General features: G+C 35.0%; 1 protein-coding gene across 1 annotated transcript in view; it reads right to left on the bottom strand.

The window, feature by feature from the left end:
* Positions 1–290: 290 nt before the first annotated feature.
* Positions 291–21,482, bottom strand: part of FGF10 (fibroblast growth factor 10) — a 72,967-nt gene continuing 51,775 nt past the window's right edge. The window contains exons 3-4 of the mRNA XM_014565366.2: positions 6,879–6,982; positions 291–3,203 (exon numbers count right to left, since the gene is read on the bottom strand). Of these exons, the coding sequence (XP_014420852.1) occupies positions 3,006–3,203; positions 6,879–6,982 (302 nt within the window). The 3' untranslated portion in view covers positions 291–3,005. The remainder of the gene's footprint in view (positions 3,204–6,878; positions 6,983–21,482) is intronic.

Consider the following 21,482-nt stretch of genomic DNA (forward strand, 5'->3'; position numbering starts at 1 on the left):
CATCCTTGTTTTCAATTCATCCTTCTTTATCCACTGTGTAAACGAGGTGGACCTGAATACTTAGGAAAAATCAAAAGCATTTGGTTGTTATTAGAGTAAGGATAGCTGACTCACACATGTAAAACATTAAAGAAACCTTACAAATGTTTGAGTGATTTTTTTTTTTTCTGTTGTTGTTGTTTTCAGCTGTGGGGCATTTAACCACATCCTGCCAAGCACACAAGACATGAACTTCTCTCTTTATTACCAGGTATAGTTCTAGACTAATAAAACAAACGAGGACAATAGTCTTACTTTCTTTTCCCAGCATGTTTATTGATTTATTTAAATGTAACATACTATACACTGTTCAGCCTTTTGGGAGGTGGGAGGAGGGAGGGAATCTCTATCTTTAGGAGGCGTCTCCTTGAAAGCAACACTCAGATGGACACACATTTGTGGCTGACACATTATGGCCAGGGGCCACACTTCCCACAGCGGCAGAGCTCCCCAAATCACGATTTTTTAAAAAAACATACAACATTCAGGACTGGAACTGCTTTTCCTTCAGTAGCGCGATCCAGCTGCAAAGGGGACCAGAATTCTATCTCAATATCAAGCAAAGATGCCATTTTTAAATGCATGAGAACTTCATTACTCCTTACCAAACTGTTTCTGTCTTTATTTCTGTCCATGTGTGTGTTTTGGGGGCGAGGCAGGGGGAGAGGTGAGGGAGATGTTTTCTATTTTTGGCTTCTGCAAGCTTTGATACATTTTGCTAGAAGCTGTTTTAGTGTCTTGAGTACTATAATGATGACTGTTTACACATAGTCTCTTTGGTAATCTAAGTGGCTATGTGAAATATGAACCCAGTTTGTGCCCTGTTTGCTGTTACCATGGTCACCTAATACTATATTTGTCTCACCAAACACTGAATTTTGGTTGTGGGTGGTCCATGTTCATGTGTCAGGTGCAATTATTATTTTAAAATAAAAGAACAAAGATACCTAGTTCTGATAGGAATGTATTACATTATAGCTCTCAGACTCAGTTACCAATTCAGTTTTAACATATGGATTCCAACCACAAAATTAAACATTTTTAGAATCCCATTTGTCAAAAAGCAAGCTGGAAGCCAAGTACCATGAATGCAACTGTAGCCAAAGCCAAAACACTCTGCATCAAATGCATTTTCTTTCAAATCTCAACTTTTTTAAGGAATGAGAAAAATATGGTCATACCTTTTATGGGATTACTTTATGGGAAAGTTTATTAAGAAACAGATTAACTGGAAGTGCTAGTTAAGCATCAACACAATTAAGTTATAAGAGAATCACAAGACACCAGTCTTTCTAGGGGTTAAACTTTCATAAAAGACTCATTTAGTGAATCTTTCCTTTGTACCAAAATACTGTGTCCAAACAATAAAAGTAAACAGACCTTTTCAAAACAAGAACTATGACAATAAAACTGCAGCATCAATATAATCTTATAGTTATCATTTAAAGTATTTAGAACAAATAGTATTTTTCTACACTTTTTAAAATCACTACAGACACTGCAAATAAGGCTTATGTATTTATTTAGTGGAATACAATGTGATGATGACTGGTACACTCTTATGTACTGTTTTCTATACCTGCTCTAACAAAATGAATTTCAATAAGGTTACATTGTGGAACCTTCCAAAGCTCTTTAAATTTACAGAAAATAAGTTTTATTTGGTTTTGTAAAGACTAGATCATACAGCTTGAACAGTTTTCAGTATATGGTTACACATATACCAGAATATATTTGCTCAGTTTAAGCCCCTGGGAGGGTTGCACTTCATACCAAATTCTTTTGATAGTTCCTTTTAGGGGAGATGCACTATTTGAGACTTATAAAGGGTTCTTACTTATGCAGACAGCCTCTTCATCACTTGCCACTGCGACATATGGCCAAAAAATTAGCAAATAATGAGTCTAGGCTACTAAAATGTATTTAACAATTAATTTTTCCTCTTTTAGTATATTCTTAGAGACCCATTGATGTATTGAAAGAAAAGAATTTGGCCTTCCGGTCTACTTCTTAGGAAAGGAAGCCTTAAGAGTGACGTATGCGTTTAAATGATGGCAGACATCTCTCTCTCAAGCCATGCCATAGCGTTGTCATGGTCACTGTTGATGGTTCTTACGGCAGAAGTGCAGATGAAGTCAACTGATAGCATATGGGGCGCGCATACTTTTTCCCCAGATCTCATCTCCTATTCTTGAAGTGTTTTGCCAAGTTTTAAAAACACTTTGTCATGAACATGCATGTGGTGTGCTGAAGAAAAAGGAAAGGTAAATCAGAGGGCAGCTGCTGAGGATACTCTTTAAAACCCCAAAAGATATTTAACATCCTATTAAATAAATAACTTAGAAAGAAATAGAAAGGGATGAAGGCAGAATGCACAAGCATACCATACTATTTGTTTTGTTAGAACAGTTTTACACTACTGTGTTTATATTTTTTAATCCTATCCAATTCTTCCATGATGCCACGCCCAAAGCTCCTTTGGTTGTGCATATGATATGATCCAAGTGCTTTCCAGTAAATGCTTGCGTGTCTTACTGCTCATTGATTCATTAGGCTGGAATGAGCAATGAAAGTCTTTGATATGAGTTCGTATTCCATAAATAACTTTCCCGAAGATCATTCAACAGATTGTTCTGTGTCCTTTAAATTCCTATCTCAGAGATTAAAAACAAAAACATAAACAAAAACTTAACCCAAAAACTCAGCCACAGTATTGTTCACTTAGGAATAACTTCCATCCAATTTGATCTGCCTATAATCTTGATTACAAGGCAGGACACAGAACTAATTAAGAGAACATCCTATGTCAGCAGTGAGTACAAAAACCTTCAAAAGCTTCCTTTCTTTCAAGCAAGCAGGCATCTGCCATGTGTCTTTGCCTTTTGGACTACTGTCTTCAGGAAGAACACCAAATATTCCTGGCAAAAGAGCCTTTGGTTATACTGCATCCACAAACATGCCTTCCTCTATGAGTGTACCACCATTGGAAGAAAATGAGCTGAGGTGTTTTTCCTTCGTGTTTTCTGTCCTCTCCTGGGAGCTCCTTTTCCGTTCAATGCCACATACATCTGCCTCCCATTGTGCTGCCAGTTAAAGGATGCATAGGTATTGTATCCGTTTTCCTCTATCCTCTCCTTCAACTTACAGTCATTGTTAAATTCTTTCTGCAAGGAAAAAACAAAATCTTTTATTCCCATGGTGATGGTATTTCATTCCATTTCTCACAAACCATCCAGAGAACTCCAGTTCCAGGGTTTTACTTGCTGTTGCCGTGTGTATGTAAGTTGTGGACTTAATACAAAACGCTGACAACAGAAGAGTAAATAAAACTCATAAGGACAAAACAGTTTCTACGTTTGAAGGCACATGATTTATTTTAATTGATCATTATAACCACATATTAGGGCCCTTTTAAAAAGCTGATGTTTAAGTACCTAGAATGATTGTTAAGAAACAAACATTCCACTAACAATATTTGTGTTGAGCCAACGATAAAGAAAATTGTTATAATACTTTTCTTTTTTTTTTTCAGTGTAAAGAACAGTTCCACGGGAAAAGCAGAATTCCAGGAAAACAGGTGGGCTTATCATGTTTGCAAACTTTACCTCCCATAAATCCACAATAAATACACATATATTGATAAGAAAGCAGAACTTAAAGCAAAACCATAATGGTTCGGGATAACCAAGAGGCCCTTGAAGTGAGGGATGTCGTCCTCTCTTGCAAATACTGAATTTCTCAATTTTGTAAATTATTTACAATTTTCCATAACTTGGAATTTAGACAAGCTTTACTCTGAGGTCTAGGAATGAATGAAAAGTAGAACATGAAACAACCTTGCCTTATGAATTACCTTGTCAAAGAAATTATGAGTATGGTGACCGGTACTGTCTATATTGTATAAGCCTGAAGACTTTGATCCTGGGAAATTCCACTCTGTAGCCATAGTCCTTTGGCTTTGTTTCAAGTGGCCAAGTGTTTTTAAGGGGATCTTTCATGACAAAGATTGATATTTCATTCATTTTTATAAATCCAGGTTTTCACTTTAGAGTTAGTAATGAAAAGGAGGTATCTCACTGATCTCAAAACTCTGGCTTCAGAGATATCCCCCTCCCCTTATACTCAAACTGAAGCTCTTACTGGGGCTGAGGAATTGGGGCTTTTGCTCTTCTGGGTCTAACTTCTCTATGCAAACGAAGGACATTGTATGCATCTTTCAGTTGAAACCTCTACCTGGGCAGTTCAAACAGCTCCTCTCACCTTGGGACTTCTTGGCATTTCTACTAGATTCCCAACTCCTAAATGTGTGTACATTTAAATATCCAGGTTTCTGCAGGCTCGATCCTAGTTTTGAACATCATTAGAACCATAATAAGCAGGTATATTTTCTGTTAATGTTACCAGTTTAAGCTTTGTTTCCTGGAATTTATTTATCCTATGTGCTTCTCTTCTATAAAGAATATTTAAATGTAGCATTCAAGTTTATTTGGTTGAAAGGAAGAAGAAAAGGTAAATTACTTAAAGTAATGATTTTAATGTGACAAAAAAATTGTGCAGTAGGGAAGAATTTGAGTCCATAATATGAGTTTACTTTTTTCTATTTATTCATCTTAGTTTGCCTAAAACTATATGGTTTTCAAAGCAGAGAGGATTTTTCTTACATGAATAGTTATGTTTATTTCAATAAAGAAGGTGTAGTTTGGAGACTGGATGGATTGAGGTTACTTTAGATGACTTTATATTTGATACAGAGTTATGTATAAAAAAGTAAGAGTAGATGCTTAATTATGCTATTTTCAAGAAGGCTTATGGAATCAATGGTTATTACCTGAAAATAAAAGAAAAATAAGAATTACAAGAGTTGTCACCTGATATACAGAATTATATAAGATGTGTACTCATGAATTTTGATGGTATACCCTTCAAATGCAAAGTTCCTACTTCTATTCTGTCCTGAGTAGGATGCTGAATTTGAATAGATTTTTAATTTTGAACAAGCTGTCATTTTTTACTCTTCCTAATGGTAATGCAAAATTGCAAAAACAGTGCACTATGGTTAGAGAATGAGCTTCTTTCTGAGACAGACTGAAAGTGGAGTTTGTAGGTTGTGATGGGCTGAACTCCTTGAGGAGGTAGTTAGGTTAATGCATTGCACTACTCTGTTTATTGTATGGGTCTAAGTGCTGAAGAAATAGTGTGGGACAAGGCAAAACCTGTCCTCTTGAAGTTCACCGTCTACTGGGAGAAGGCAGTCAACAACACATTAATGAGAGAAATATCTGATAAATGCCATTGTAGATCATCAAAATAGTACAACGTGATAGAAAGCAACTGAGCATCTACTTTAGGAATAGAGATGTAATTCACAGTTCTTGGCACTCAACTAGAAGCATAGGCACTGTATTGAGCTGTGCTGGGATAGAAAGAAGAGAAAAGAAGAGAAATGGAAGGAAAAGTATTAAATATTTTATGACAAGGTTCATTTGAGAGCTGCCCATTTTAATTTGATGCCACCTTTTTAAAGAGGTATACTTTATCAATTAAAAATTATTTCAATCTTTTATTGCAATTAAAATTTTTGCCTTTTCTTTCTCAATCTAAATTTGTTATTAGATGGTTTTACTTGAAGCATTGGTTATGACTGTGTATCAGTATCTCTTCAAAGGATTTACACCTGGACCCCTTACTAGTAATTCTGATATAGCAAATTAAGGAGGGAAGGGATCTGGGCATGTTCATTAAAGAAAAAAAAAAAAAAAGCCTCAAAAGTGATATGCTGTGAATCCCCAAATGGAACCACTTTTAAAAATTGTCCATTACTCTTCCAGATTCAATAATAGAGCTACTTATAATAGAAACACTTACTGAAAATTTTTTTGACCCCTTGACCCAAAAAGTATTTACGCTAGCCAGAGGGACTGACTCAAAATATGCCTAACGCCCCAATTATAAGCAGATCTGATATGAATGAAATACAAGGCTATTCTATATCCAGGCCAATGACGGAATTAATTTCCAATGATTCTTATATGTTAGGAAAACCTGGGAACTCATTAGAAATGCAAATTTTTACAGACTTAGTCAGAAAATCTGGGAGTGTTTTTTAATAAATCTACCAAGTGATTCTGACACAGACTCAAGTGTGGTAGCTGCTGGCTCCAGACAGGCACTGCAGTCATCCTTACAGCAATCAACAAAATACATTTATTTATACATTTTAAAGTGACATTCCTTAATCCGTGCTGTGGAACACAGGGATGTATATACGCAAAGCACTGGCTGGATAACAGCTCCATAACTGAATTAATGATTATTGTTTAGGTAAATAAAATTCTGGAGTTGATTGAACAGCACAGAAAATGATTAATTTCTTGATGTCTCCCTACTCCAGATTTTAACAAAACAGAATACTCAAGCCCCTGTTTCATCTTCAGCTGTTTTTAACACACACACAGTATACGGTTTTCTACTCAGTCTAAGATCTTTGTTTTCAATGGTTCTTCTCCAAGTTGTCTGCAGCAACCATGACAATCTGACCAGATGCTTCCGTGAGAGTCTGACTGGTTAGCGCAGTACATTCAGAATATTAGCGTTCAGAACACTGACTGAGGAATGCCAGCAACAGCCTGTGTGGTGCACTAATGGGTGAACAACAAATGAGATTACAGAGTTGAAAGAGCTGCCTTGCCAGCCCTCGAAACTCTGGTTACCAGCCCACTGTGGTTCTGTTTACCAGCAATAGAATGATAACAAAGCCATTCAGTGTCTGGGGGAAAGATTGCAAAACTGTGGTAATAATTTACTGAAGTGGATTTTGAAAATAAAAGCAGACTACTTACTGAGCCATAGAGTTTCCCCTTCTTGTTCATTGCTAAATAGTAGTTGCTGTTAATGGCTTTGACGGCAACAACTCCAATTTCCACAGAAGTTATCTCCAGGATACCTGAAACACAGAATTAAAAAAGGGTAAACTTAAAGAGTCACATAAATTTAGCAGAAAGAAAAAAAAATCAGCAGAGAGTATTAATATTTTTGATGGTTCCAAAATCAAAAGTTTTTTTAAAATTGGAAAAACAGAACCCCAACCTCTTACAATGTGCCTAAAAGCAAAATAACTACATGGAAACAAATAGTAGATCTCTAGATGAATTCCTCTGCATTTTACTCTGAGCATATAAAGAAAAATATTGTTTTAATTAAAATGCTTCCTTTGCTAACTCTGCATTTTCAACCCCGTAAGTATGGAAACAATGCTACTCATCTTAGGCTAGATTTCACGAAAACTTATCAGAGCACACATCTGTACTATGGTATTAAATTAAATCTGTAGCATATGTCAGTAATATGTCAGATTTATTTCAATCTGTAAAAACAGTGGTAAGCTATTTCTTCTTTGTGGAATACTTAGATAAGCCAAATCTCTTGGCTATATTTAACTGATAAATATATTTTTGGTAAATGTGTTGACATTCTGAGATACAGAGGGGCTAATCCCAATACCCACATTGTCTCTAAAACAGCAGAATCACTACTTTAAATTGGGAGAAAATCCATCAGAAGTTTAAATTTTTTTTTTTTCTAGAAAGAATGGAACACTAAGGGATTTAGGAACTGATAGACAAGAGACTTCTTCCCCTAATACACAAGTTTTGGTTGGTGCATTTAAATATAATTTTCTCTGAAAAGTTGGTAGGTAAACTCTCTATTCAAAATGACTACCTGGTTTAGGTTAGGGAGACCTCAGATACTAGGTCTACTTATTTTAGAACTCTGGAGAAAGCGTTCTCAGGGTAGAGAGGCAGCATCGTGATTATCAAAGGCCTCTGAATCCATACTGTGGGTATTTGAATCCTGGCTTTGCATTTATTGGTGAATGACCACGGAAGAAGTCACTTGTCAAATGGGCAGCATATTAGTACCTCCCACATAGTTTTGTGAGGATTAAATAAGATAGTACATATAAAATAATTAGAACTTGCCTAGAGCTTAGTGTCTCCTTAGTACATATAAAATAATTAGAACTTGCCTAGAGCTTAGTGTCTCCTTAATTACTATTAGAGGAAAGTATTCCTCCAACAGTTCTAGTTTGAAGCTTCTTCTTCAGCAAGCTATGTAAATCCTAAACAGAACATGCAAATTCTCACTGGTTTAGCCCATACAATCTGAAAGTTGGTATAATTTATCATTTATCATGTATTACCTATCATAAGATCACCGTCCTAAATATGGTCAACAAATTGTGTGTTTATACTCTTCCCTGAGGGAAAGAGTGTCTTGTTCTTAAGACACAGACACCTTCTTTCCTTCCTTCACTAGTTGACAAGCCATGTAGAGGCCAATAGAAGTGCCTGAGTGCCCCCAGTGCAAAGCTGACATCACCAGAAAGACTTGTACCAGAACTACATGCTGTGGACCATTCTGTTCTTGTATCCTGTATCTTCTGACCTAACACAGCACACCTCCTCTTTAATGGAGTGAGACAGATCTCCTGTGGCAAGCTCAAAGGAGGAAAGGTTGTGAAGAGTGAGGGAGACAGTATCTGTACTTTTAACATGCTTTTCCCTTATGCTGGCAGTTGCCCTCAAGGTACAAACACAGACACACTATTTACACATTTAAAAAAGTACTTTCTTGTAGTTTATTTCTTTAATTCTCACAACAATCCTCAAAGGAGGTGTGACTATTCTCAATTACAGATGAAAAAGTGGAGGATACTGAGGTTTTATAACTCACACAAGGTGATAAAGTTATCATAGGTCAGTAATGATGGACCCAACAGCTAAGCCTTTCACTTTCAGACTCTTTGGCTCTCCATTTCTGACTATTTTTCCTCTGCATCATATCTCCCTCTTCCTTCCCATTTTCACAAGAGGATCTTGCTGGAGAACCAACTGACAGAATGACTCATCAGGATAATAATCTTTAACAACCTAATGTGCTTTTCCTCCCAAGGATGTTGACATGCCATAGAGGATGATGTCTGAGTTTCAGAGAAGGAAATCTAATATACTTTAATATACTTATTTATATCACAAGTGGAGGACATAGAGCAAGGCAGGTGATAGGAATCTGGGGCGAAATATTTAGGCTTCTGTATGCATTGCCTGCCAAAGAGGCAAGTAAGTACTATCAGTAAATTATAAGGTGTTCCCTATATATGGTTTTGTAACTGGAAATTGTTAAAATTAAAAGAGAAGAAAGTCTGATTTCAGCAAAGAATAAAAGTTTTTGAAGATGAACAAGAAGTAGTTGGATTAAGGTATAGTCCAGACTGAGTTGGCAAAAGCAAAAATGTTCTGATACCACAAATGTTACCAAATCCTTGACTCATTATTTCTGAGGGGGTATTGCACAAAGTAGATCACATTTAGCTCAGATACCCTTGGGTTTCTTTCTGCTTTGCACATAATTGGAACTCGATATTCATCAATCAATTAACCATTTTTCCTTCTCTGCATCCAGTTAAGGCTACCTTGAAATGGTTCATTGTGCTTCAAAATAGACAAGAGGAAGACCTAGATGATTTAAGGTCCTTTTGAAGTCTGAAAATAAACTTTTAGATATACCATATGTCAGTAAGTCATAATTGGATAATTTCCTGGGTAATGAACAATAACTTGCCTTTATTATAAATATCTGTGAGTATGTGAGTGACTTTCAGAGGAACACTTGTCTATTTTTCATAAAGAATCTCTCCAGTGTTTTCTGTTCTTTGGTGAGGATGATAAAGTTTGCCTATAAAAGTATTTTTGGAGAGAGGCTCCAAAAGTTGGACAGTTGTTGAATTAATAACTTAGAGTTCTATACGTGTATACTCTGATGCAAAATGGAATACCAACTGAAGGACAACCTCCTAGAGGAAAGTGAAACAAGGCAGCAAGTTGTGAGAAATAAGACTGGGGAGTTAAGTCAGACTCAAGTTATGAACCACCTTGTACAGACACTAAGGGTTTTGGCAATTAGAAAGTATTTTATCTAAAAAAATGACTTTTTAAAGAACATAATAGAAAAAGCTAATTTTAAGCAAATTCCTCTAAGTAAATAGCAATATATGATGTTTATTTTGAATTATATTTGAAAACTTAAATAATAAAGTTTGACCATCAACATTACAGAAGTAATTGTGACAAATTCAGCTCTTATGAACTGGCAAGTTCTACCTAATGACGCAGCATCACCATAGTAATGGGGAGGGTTTTTGCAAACTAATGAACTCTAACTGGAAATAACCCAGATGTCACAATTTTTATGTAAATTAGTTTTTCTTTTAACTTGTAGGACAAGCATTGTGTTTTGATGAGTCATAGAGTTGTCAGTCTGAGGGTGTGGCCATTAAGAATTTCCCCCAGTTTATGCCTCTTATCCTTCTCTAGAAGAGAAGAATCAGACCTATTTTCTCCCTAGACATTATATTAGACCAAGACTACTCTTTTTTGGTTATTATAATAAAAAAGCTATTGCTACGGATGGTAACTTTCTTCTTAAATATTTTTTCATAGACATAATAGGAGGAAGAAATTAAAAATTGTTTAATAAAATGATATATAGAGGGAGAAGATAGATGTAAAAAATAAATAAATGCAAAATCCTATTATCCTCTCCTAGATAAACAGAACATGAATATGTAAATAAATCCTTGAGAGTATTTGAGTAAATTAATGCTGCTGGCACATATTAAGCACCAGGGCATGTGAAAGCTCTCGCTATGAAGGATGCAAAAACAAACAAGACACAGCCTTTACCCTCAAGGAATTCTAAAACTGGGAAGGAAAAGGATAGGAATAATTTATGGACTTGCAATACAAAGAAAATATATTAAGCACTATATTAGAGATAAAATATGTTGCCATATGTTTCAGTAGTAAAGAAGTCGTCCTGAAGAAGATGGTTGGTATTTGGGGTGAACCTTTCAGAGGTAGGATTTTAATCGGTGGGAATTTGAAAAGTTGAGGGGAACGTTTTAGGTAAAGAAAAGTGAATGAGTAAAGAAAGGCACAGAGGAGGGATGAGAGCTCAGTGTGTGCCTCTCTACCAACTGCACTTTGTAGGGGACACTTGGTAAAAGTAAGGATTCTGCTTCATTGAGTAGCAGTGGTGTTCTCCCGGGCAAGAATGTATTTTTCAAAAAAATTATCGTGAAACTTGGATGCTACTCAAAAAATGTTAGAGCCTTGTGAATTAGTTACATTTTATTTTTTCTAAACATTTTAACTCAAAATAGATTATAATGCTATATAGTTTGATAGTTTTAGTCAATGTACTGAAACATACCATAATTAGTATAATGTGATGCACAAATTCTACCCTCTCCAAACTAAATCTTTCTTTCCCATGAATTGTTCAGTGCCTCCAAATAGAACTATTATATCCTAATATAGAAAGACCTACAGACCTATTTACACTCTATGCCTCAGAGATTATGTGACCATACCCAATAGTGTGGGAGTAAGTAGCTCCAAATACGGTATTCAGTTCAGAATCACTGTGGGTCTGTCTACTTGTGTATTTTTCTCAAAGAACCATAGTAGTCATAGTGGTCTTTTTTAAAAATTATTAGAACAGTGCATAGTTCATAATATGTGCTCAATATTTATTTATTGAATGAACAAATTAATCAGTAAGTGGTCAGTCCAATGACTGGCTGAATAAAGAAAAACTGGGTATTCATTAAATACATTTTTTTTCTCTTGACAGTAGTCATCTTTGTGAAACCTTGAGATAAATTAGTAATTCCACATGCAAATAAAATGAAAATAAAAGTTAAAGGAAATACCAAAATACTATATGCTTCAAATGAAAAGTCAGTGAATTATAAAATATAAATGTTCATTATTACTTTAAGGTAAATTATAACAAAAGCAATGATAAAGGTTATTTTATTTATTTTAAATACTATTCTCTATATTCTAGCAAATACTTGATTATTAGATTTCAAAAGCATTTTAGAGAAGCATGCCCTTTCGTCAACACAAAGGAATTTACTTCCACATAGACTCATTTTCTAGGTAACTAAAGTTTTAAAGCTCTCAGACTTTATTTATTTAAAAAAGTAACTTGGACCTTAAAGCTTCAAGTTCACTCATTTCCTTGTTTATATATGGAGATTACTAATTAAAATTTTGTTTTTCTTTATGACTGAGAGCCATCAGCATCAGCATTGATGACTTTGCTCTGAAAGTAGGATGCTCTTAGCATTGTCTACGTTAAAGTAAGCTGCTAAATGAATATGTAATATTGTTAGAATTCAGTCAAAAGTATGACTGAGGTTTGGTGATGTTCTTTTCGGAGTACAGGGTATGATGCTTTGTGTAGAGACCCTAGCATTTCTTTTTGATAGGCTCTCAGTTATATTCTGAAGAGTGGATATCTATACAAATGCGATGTTAAAATTCTGAGGGAAACATAAAAATATACAATTTAATGTCTAGAACAAACTACATTTGTTTCATCATAGACATAAACATACCTAATTTTATGTCTATGATGAAACAAATGTAATTTTTCTTATGTTGTAAAAATTATAATAGATAATTTACAAATAACTTTATGGGACATAACTTTTGTTTATAAACACTAGTGCTGAAAAAATTATACAGTAATTATTACTTCAGCTGATAGTTCATTTACACCACTGAATTTGTTGAAAACTTGGTTTCTCTTATTCCTGATAGTAAAATGCTACTTTATATCTAGGAAGTCCAACAGTTTCTAGATCTGTATGATCATGTCCAGAGAAAAATACATAGAGTGTTTCAACAGCTAGATGGTTTTTATCATAATAATAGAAATATTTCAAATAACATGTTCATCTTTCGGAATGTGAAACGGGGCTAAATTAAGTGAATCCTTAACACATTATGTGACCTGCTGAATTCCCACACAACACAAAGGACCTTCCTAACACTTTGGTATGAGACTTGATCAGACTTTAGCCTGGCTTCCACCTACACTAGGCTGTGTCCCTAAAGGTGACTCTAGCTGCCAAGCTTAAGAAAATGCAACGCTGTCAAACAGTGAATTGTACATGGTCGCAGCCCACCTTGCCAGAGCGGTTTCAGTAATTCTCCGTATACTCCCTTCTGCAATTGTCCACTTCCACATAGCCTCTAGTCTCTTTATCACCTCCCCAGAATCCCTCTTTCTTCCCTGTCTGTTGTCCCTTAAAAGCCTGCCACCTTTGTCTTAGTTGGAGTTGAGCTCAGTTAATACTCTAGCCTCTTTCCCTTACTGCAGTAGTCTAAATAAAGTCTGTCTTGTCACCTTTAGCGTCTGGTGCTGGCTTTTTTGTTTTTAAATTGATTTGTTTGTTAGTTGGTTTGTTTGACAGTTATGTAAGATTTTTTAAAAAATCTCACAGAAGTTACAGAGTAGAAAGCTGTCACCAAAGTCAAGAGTAGCATGTGCCCAGTGAAATAGTTCGCAGGCGGCAAGAATAAAAGGGAAGAAAGCATGGGTTTTTGAAGACTGGGGAGGAAAGCACTAGCTGAGGGGTAACAGAACTATGTTAGTATCTTAAGCTCAAGGGCTCAAGTGCTTTAGACCTGTTTGGGATTGCTTATTTGCAATTTCAAAAAGTGCATCTAGATGCTAACTTAACTGTTTTGAAAGAATGTGAAAATGTACCCAAGTAATTGCTGTATATTAAGAGTAACTGGAACATCAGCAATATTTGTGATGTTAATTTTATTTTTTGTATTAGCTACTTATTTTCCCATCTCATTTCTGTCTATCCACCTCTCTGTCTCTCTCACTCAGCCATATGCGTGCACACACACACACACAAACACAGTAAGTCAATTAATAACCATACACACAAACACACACACAGTTTTTAAAGGAAACAGCAGTCGCATTTCAGGTGATAAAATTAATGGAGGAGGAGCTCAGGTGTAAATGAGACGGAAGTAAGTAGAAGCTCTAAAAAAGCAGAACTTGTCTTAACATCTCAACTCTGTTACTTAACTGGCTGTGTGACCTTGGATGAGTGTTGGTTTCCTCATTTGTAAATTGGGGCTACAGCTCATAGGATTGCATGGAGTCACAGAGTGGATATTGAATAGATGTTTACTGTCTGCTGAGTCAGAATGGTGGCAAGTTAACCAACCTTCTACACCAGTGGTTCTCAAACTTGAACACACATTGAATTATCTGGAAGGCTTATTTAAACATAGACTGCTGGGATTTTTAATTCAGTGGATCTTGGTGGGGCCAGATAATTTGAATTTCTAGCGATTTCCAGGCAGGTCTGGTTCTGCTGGTCTAAGGACCACACACTATTCTATACACTATGATTCAGAGACAGAGCAGGCCTTTGATATAAAAAAAGCACTGACAGAAACATGTGCAGAGAACCAAAAACAGGAATAGATGCAAATAATGGTAGCAACTTAACATCAAAGAAAAATTGTTTAAAAACGTGGAAACACGTACTGGGTTTTCCTTTTGCTTGTTTTTGATAGGTATGGGATTCAACATCTGCATAACTGTGATAATATGGATTTGGAAATTGTGTACAAATATAGTGTATTGTTGTCTATAGTCAGTCTTTTTGAACACATGCAGTAAGTTTATTATCAGAATCTTTATTTTCTTCTCAAAAGCATGTGGAAATGTTGGTGAAAACTTAAGTACCTTCAACTACTCCTGAAGTATTTTATAGGCATTCTTGTAGGGCTAGTTATGTTGACACTGTAAGAAGTTACTATATGGCTCCCGTAAAGTTATGCTGATGACCAAGAAATTACTACAGCTCAGCCAGGACTCATTTGATCTCCCACCCTCTACCCAATATCAAAGGCATATACCTGCTCTAAAATAATATCAGCATCTTTAAAAGGAGGTACCAGAATGAGCAAATCACTGATCTAGAGCTGATCCATGTTGTACTATTGTAGGCTCTGGAAGCCTTTTCAGCATAATGCAGTGGAGCTATTTAGTTTCTCTATCAGCCACAGTTCTTTCAGATATCCTTGACATTCATTTAAAATTGCAGGCAGAAAACATCCCTGTATAAGAAGATACATCTTTGCTAATTTGTTACAGTCCAAAATGAAGTTTTGCTTTCTCACCTGGTACTTCAAGTCATAGGATAAATTCAATGACTAGCTTGGCCTTATTGATTCGTATAGGGGCAAACTCTAAAATGATTCTCAATTTAAGGCTATATTTTAATTGGCCAATACTATAATTTAACCATTGTCATTGACTTAACATTGAAAGTATCAGAAACTAACAACACAATCTAGGGACAATATTCTCTAGTTATAAATAAAGTTTAAATTGTTTTAAAGATTAATCTCATTATTGTATTTTTATTGCAAATGAAATGTGACTCTGGGTCTTCCACATTGATCATTAGTCAGTAAATATTTGCAGATGGTCGACTAATGTGTCTTTTCACGACACTGTGCAAGAGCAATAGATATAGTAAACTTAACATTTTCTTTCTCAGTTTTTTCCTCATCAGCAGAGTTTTTTGTTGTTCTTTTAACCTTATTGAATTGTGTCAGGAAATAATTATTAGTATTTTAACAGTGCTGTGTTTTCAGACATTATCTTCTGTGATTTAGGATAGATTCACAATGAGACATAAATTACATGTCTCTGAGGATAAACATTTATTTGGAATTCTTGAGAATTGTCCATAGTAAGTGCTGATATAAATTTAACTAATTTGCAAAATAAAAAAAAAATTGTAAGCCTAATTTTACATGATGTAAAGACCTAGAAAAGTTTGTGTGTCCATGGAGACAGGAACCCTCGCTCTACTTCTAACAACCAGTAATCCTAGGAAAAGATCACTGGAAATACTTGCATGTTTGAGTGATTCACTGTGACCCAACATAATTGACATTGGATCCTATTTTACAATGGAATAAATGGTGGGAAATAGCATAAAACTGAAGAGTTTAAAAAGGCAGGCTGAAGATACTCTAGGAAAAGCCCAGCACAATTCATTTGAACTGGTAGCTAATAAGGCCATAATAAGGCTCAGAGTAAATACAGAAAATATTTCTTTTTGAAAAGTAAACTTATTTCTGTGTCAGAAAATATATTAGTTTATGAAGTTTTATAAAGCTATTTGTTCTTTTGTTTTGTTTTTTTCCTTTTCCCTCCATTTCCTTCAGTAAATAAATTCTTCAAAAAATTGTATAATGTTACAATTCTTGCCTGGGCATGCAGCCACACCCCACTTTGGCTCTACTCTTACTATATCTCCTGAATTTTATATTTGGGGAAAAAGCCTGAGGGAATCCTTATGTGTCTGGTGTCTTCTCACTGAGCTTTGGAGGGAAGAAGCGTCTGCCATTCTGTGTAGAATGGTTGGTCTAAACAGCGATCAAGTGAAAATAAGGACATTTTCTTATCACTGCAATCTTATTGTCGCTAGAAAAAAATCTACAGACGAAGCAAAAAAAATACTAGAAATGTGTTATACTCTAGCCAAAGCCAACCCACTCCCTAAATTAGATTTATTAGGTTAAGACAGCTTTGGTAAGCACACAATTGTCATATTCCCCTCCCCCACCAAAAAATGAGTCATCATAGATTATTTTGAGAAATATTTTATGTCCAAACAAAACTTCTGATCAGCCTAACTTAAAACACAGATTTTAAAGCCTCAAAAGCAACTAAAATCACTAAATAAGAAGACCCAGTGTCATGTATTTCAGAGTTCAGATCATTTAAGGCTTAAGAAAAAGCTCAGTCTTAGCAAATTGTAGAGTCAGAGAGGAGCTTGATGAAATCTAGAGATTGTCTGGTTTATCTCTGATTCCTTTCTGTAATAGATGACACCAGGAGACCTAGGGATGGCCAGAGACTTATCCAAGCACCTCCAGAAGATTACATAGAGCCTGAAATAAATAGTACATGTTCTTTCTACTACAGCATGAGGCTCCTATAAACATTTAAAAATTGTTGGCAGCCAGGCAAAAGTTTTCTATGTACTTAATGTTTTATAGACTAGTTTATCTTGTTCATTACATAGAAACAATTCATTCCAGTTGAGCTTGACCACTGCATTTTATTTATCAAGGAAGAAAAAATTTAAAAGCCAATATAAAGGGTTAGAGGAATTACTTCATGACATATTTTTGCTAAATGACCAGTCCATGTCAATACAGATATTTACTCAAAAAATACTCCTTTAAAATGTCTATCACATTTACTAAAGTTTTAATGAATTTCTTTACTATAGCTAAATATGATACAGAATATCTTTTCTCCTCAATTTAGTGAAAAGAATAAACAGGTCAGTAGAGCACATCTTGATGTTGGGTTTCTAGTAAGAAAAAGTTGATGCATTGAAGTTTCACAAATTAGCTAAGAATGAACAGCCCTAAGTATTTTAAAATACTTAATGTAGGACAAGTTTTGAGTTCAAGCTCAAGGCCCACTGTGAACACGTATTTTGAAATTTGTGAAGTTTTTAGCATGTTATGGAATAGTATATAGTTTCTTAACTCAAAGATTTTTTCCATTGTTACTTGGATAGTGGATAATTATACAATACTTGATAAGAAATATAGACAAGACTATTTGGTATGTGTATTTTTATTCGATTGTGCAAAAAAAAATACCAATTTACCTATTTCTATATACTTACCAAGTTGAAACACTGATTCATTTTCCATATATAGAACTATGTATTTCTGTAACTCATCATATTACATTAAGGAATCCTGGCTTCTGCTGAAAAGGGGACATTTAATCAAGATACTCAGGGAAGGTCATGGCCCTTTGGACTGAAGACTGTCCTTGCTCATACACCAAGTAGAAGTGATTCTTTGCCTCCAAAGTTCATGGAAATGCTGTCATTTGCCACACAGCTGGCAAAGAAAACAGATCTCTTAGGTTAGGAAATAGAAGAAGACAGCATCATACATTGATTTCTAATCGCTAGTAAAGCACACAGCCAGTATTTTGCAGAGCATGATAGAGGGAATACTTTCCTAGAAATCAATATAAAGGATTTTCCTGGTAATTAAAAATAGTATTTTGAGACAGTAGGAAAACAAAAGATTGAAATTCAGTGTGGAAGTCAGACATTCTGACATAGACAGCATGGGAAAAACAACGCTGGGCGAGGAAAAGATGTTCTAAGAACAGATGCACCTTAAGCAAATGTTGGGGCAGGGTATTACTCCTTCTTTAGTGAGATATAACCAGTGATTGACACTGGAATCCAACATAAATCCTTTATTGTTCTTTGTAACTACATGTAGGAAATGAACTATTCTGTGTGGTTTTTAAACTCCTGCTGAATATTTTTGTTGTTTTGTTGTCTTAACAAGCTATCTATAAAGAAATTACGAGATAAAATGAATTCTACCTGACACATAATACCTGTTTTACCATGGTGGACAAAACCCAGAAATTATCTCCATATGATATTTTATTTAAAAATCAGTGCTTAAATTGGATTAAAATAGTATACTTTCGAGAAAGTGCACATACCTTTTAAGAGAAAACATGATCTATCTGGTCCGAATTTGAAAGTGAAAACTGATGGATAAGAGAACATTATATGTTGATGCTGGTCCCAAATAACCAACAGAACCTTCTAGGAGGGCTTTAAAAAATGCCAAGGGGCAAATAAGTGGAGATATATATATATATATACAGTGTGTGTGTGTGTGTGTGTGTGTGTGTGTGTGTGCATGTACATTAGACAAGTGTTATTTCATCCCCATCCTGGTGCAAGTCTTGATAAACTGTTCTGAAAAAAAGCATGCTGAACATTCAGCATTTAATAGTAGAAGACAGATTGTAACGACTATGCACTTGAGTTCTCTTGCATATAAGATACTATTTCTGGGATCCAATTTATAGGAAAAAAAGGAAGAGGATGCTACAAACTAAAAAGTTAATGGAGAAGAAACACAAAGAGAATTAAAATTATTGAATTGACTTGATTTTGTATATCTTGCATTAACATATATATCCAAACCATGCTAGTTGCAAATGGCTCATTTTACTCAATTAAATTTTATCTAAAATTGTTAAAATGTTAAAAATTTTGGAAAAAAATTCAAAGAAGTTATCTTAAACTTCTTTGTAGTATACTGCAGTTCAGCTGAATAAAACTCCACATTTTATATTTTGAGGAACTTTACATTTATTTGTCAAAATCATAGAGCCTTTCCCACCAAAGAAAGACTCTCAATATTATATAATTCATATACTCAATTGCAAGAAGGTATTTGAATTGATGTGCTAAATTCTGATTAGCTATTATTGTCAAATAATTATTACATTCAACTGAAATAAAGTAATTAATTTATAATAATGTATGTTGATTAAGATTTTGGTGCATGGATATAAGGTAGGGAGAAACAAGCTGAAAAGGACAATCCAAATTTGAAAATAATTTGTCAAATTGTCATCAAATTGGCAAAACACATTTGTGTAAAGTGGTTGATTTTTTAGCAAGTCAGGCTAATAAATTAATGGAAACATTCATAAAGAAGAATAATTTCATACTATTCAACTTCTATTGTAAATATTTCCTCTCCTACTAATTCTAGAAGGTTGGAAAAATTGTGATTGTAATATAATTTAATTTAGTACAAACACTGAAATATTTCAGTATAGATTATTCTTGGGTAAGATTCAAAGTAAATCTTACTTGTTTTCATATAAGAATCTTTACAAATTATGTCCAAATAGGAATCAAAGTTAGTGTCGTAATTTAATTTTAGAAGGGTGTATATTTGAAGCCTCCATGTATTACCAAAACAGACTCAGAAATTCAGGACCCACGAGATGGCATACATTTCAGAGTAACTGTTATTAAATAGATAGATGAATAGAAACATGTACATCTGTCTTATATAAACAACCAGTTAGAAAAAACAATTTTTTTAATTTAAAAAAACTAAAAAGAGACAAATAAAAATGGAAATGCACTTAAAAAGCTTGAAAAATTTGATTAAACTATGGCAGAACATGGAACTGGAACTCGGGATTAGAACTCTATTAAGCAGTTTTTACTTATGGATGGGTTGCAGCTACCCTATAGCTGAACTTACACCTTTATGCACTGATACAAGAACTAGGCATATTTTCATGTCAAAGAGAAATGTTCAGTATGCACATGAGAACTATGGTGAAGAAAGAGGAGAGCATGTTTGGCTGGAGGTAAGAAGAGCTCAGCTTGCCCTTAGTTTATTGAAAGCATGACTCTTCTCTTTCTCTGTATGGGTCACATCTGTACTGCCAACACCTTGTCCATTACAGATACCCAATATATAATCATGAACAAATCAGTAATTTATCTGAAGGAATTGAATTCATGTGCAAAGTACCAGTTTCAACTTCAGAAAACTTATTTTTCTCTGGAGAGAGGAAAGGAAATATATTCTCCCTTGACAAGGATTCTTCTTTTATTTGAGTGTGCCAATTCTACCCAGAGTACTCCATGGGGTAAAATCACAAGCCAATTCATCCTCACCTTCTACGGTAGACAGGAATATAGAGGAACACACCACCCTCTGTATGCCCCACCTTGCCCCAATTTGTCTTCTAACCTCAGCATGGTCTCTATCCTGGAGACGGAGTCCTCATATTATTTTATGGATGTTCCTTCGACTGAAAGTAAAGCACAGGTACCCTAAGGGACTGATTACCAAATATAACCTTATGAAAATCACATTGACAAATATTTGATGCTTTCTGTGTTGGAAAGCCAGCTATTGAGCATAAAAAGTACCACTATGATGTGCATATTATAGGAAGAGAAAGAATAAAAAGGTGTCCCAAGCTTACAGTATTCTGCTCAATCTTTTCCTACTAAATTCTACTTGCTTCAGTCACAGCCAAAACCAAGGACTACTCTGTTCCCTTTCCTTTCATAGGTGTACAATCATGAGAACCTGTTTAAAAAGGTTAAACAAAGAAGTCACCTAACCACAAAGCCCAATATCCCAGTCCACACCCTGGATGGTTTTTGCCTCACAAACTTGGTCAAGGATGTTAAGGTAATGAGGTCTGCTGTGAATGTCCAAATATAAACAATTGGTTGTTGACTCTAAAACCCTGATGAGTGTTTTCCTCTTGAGTGCTTAACAGCTTTCTGACTTGCTGGGAGATCTTGTCTTTATTCCTCTAGCCAACAAACAGCCTTCTCATCCTTCTTTGCCTTCTCAGTCAACACTTCAAGTCCAGACGGAGAGTTTGACAAAGTCTTTTCTTTATGTCGGGAGTTAAAAGCTACTGAGAAGAGTACAACCATTTCACGCCCTTCCTCTTTCATCGTCATCAGCTCCTCTTTTTATTGTTTCTCTAACCTGCCAGTTAACAAAAACAGCCGCCTATAATTATGTTTGCGGTACTAGGCTATGTGAGCTAACTGCACAGACTTGTGCCACATGTCTTGTCCAGTTACATACAAAGTTGATTTCCAAAAAGAGAGCTTCAGAGACACTTTCTTAGCTGTCTTC

Source organism: Camelus ferus, chromosome 3 (genome assembly GCF_009834535.1).
Source record: "Camelus ferus isolate YT-003-E chromosome 3, BCGSAC_Cfer_1.0, whole genome shotgun sequence".
Lineage (NCBI taxonomy): Eukaryota > Metazoa > Chordata > Mammalia > Artiodactyla > Camelidae > Camelus > Camelus ferus.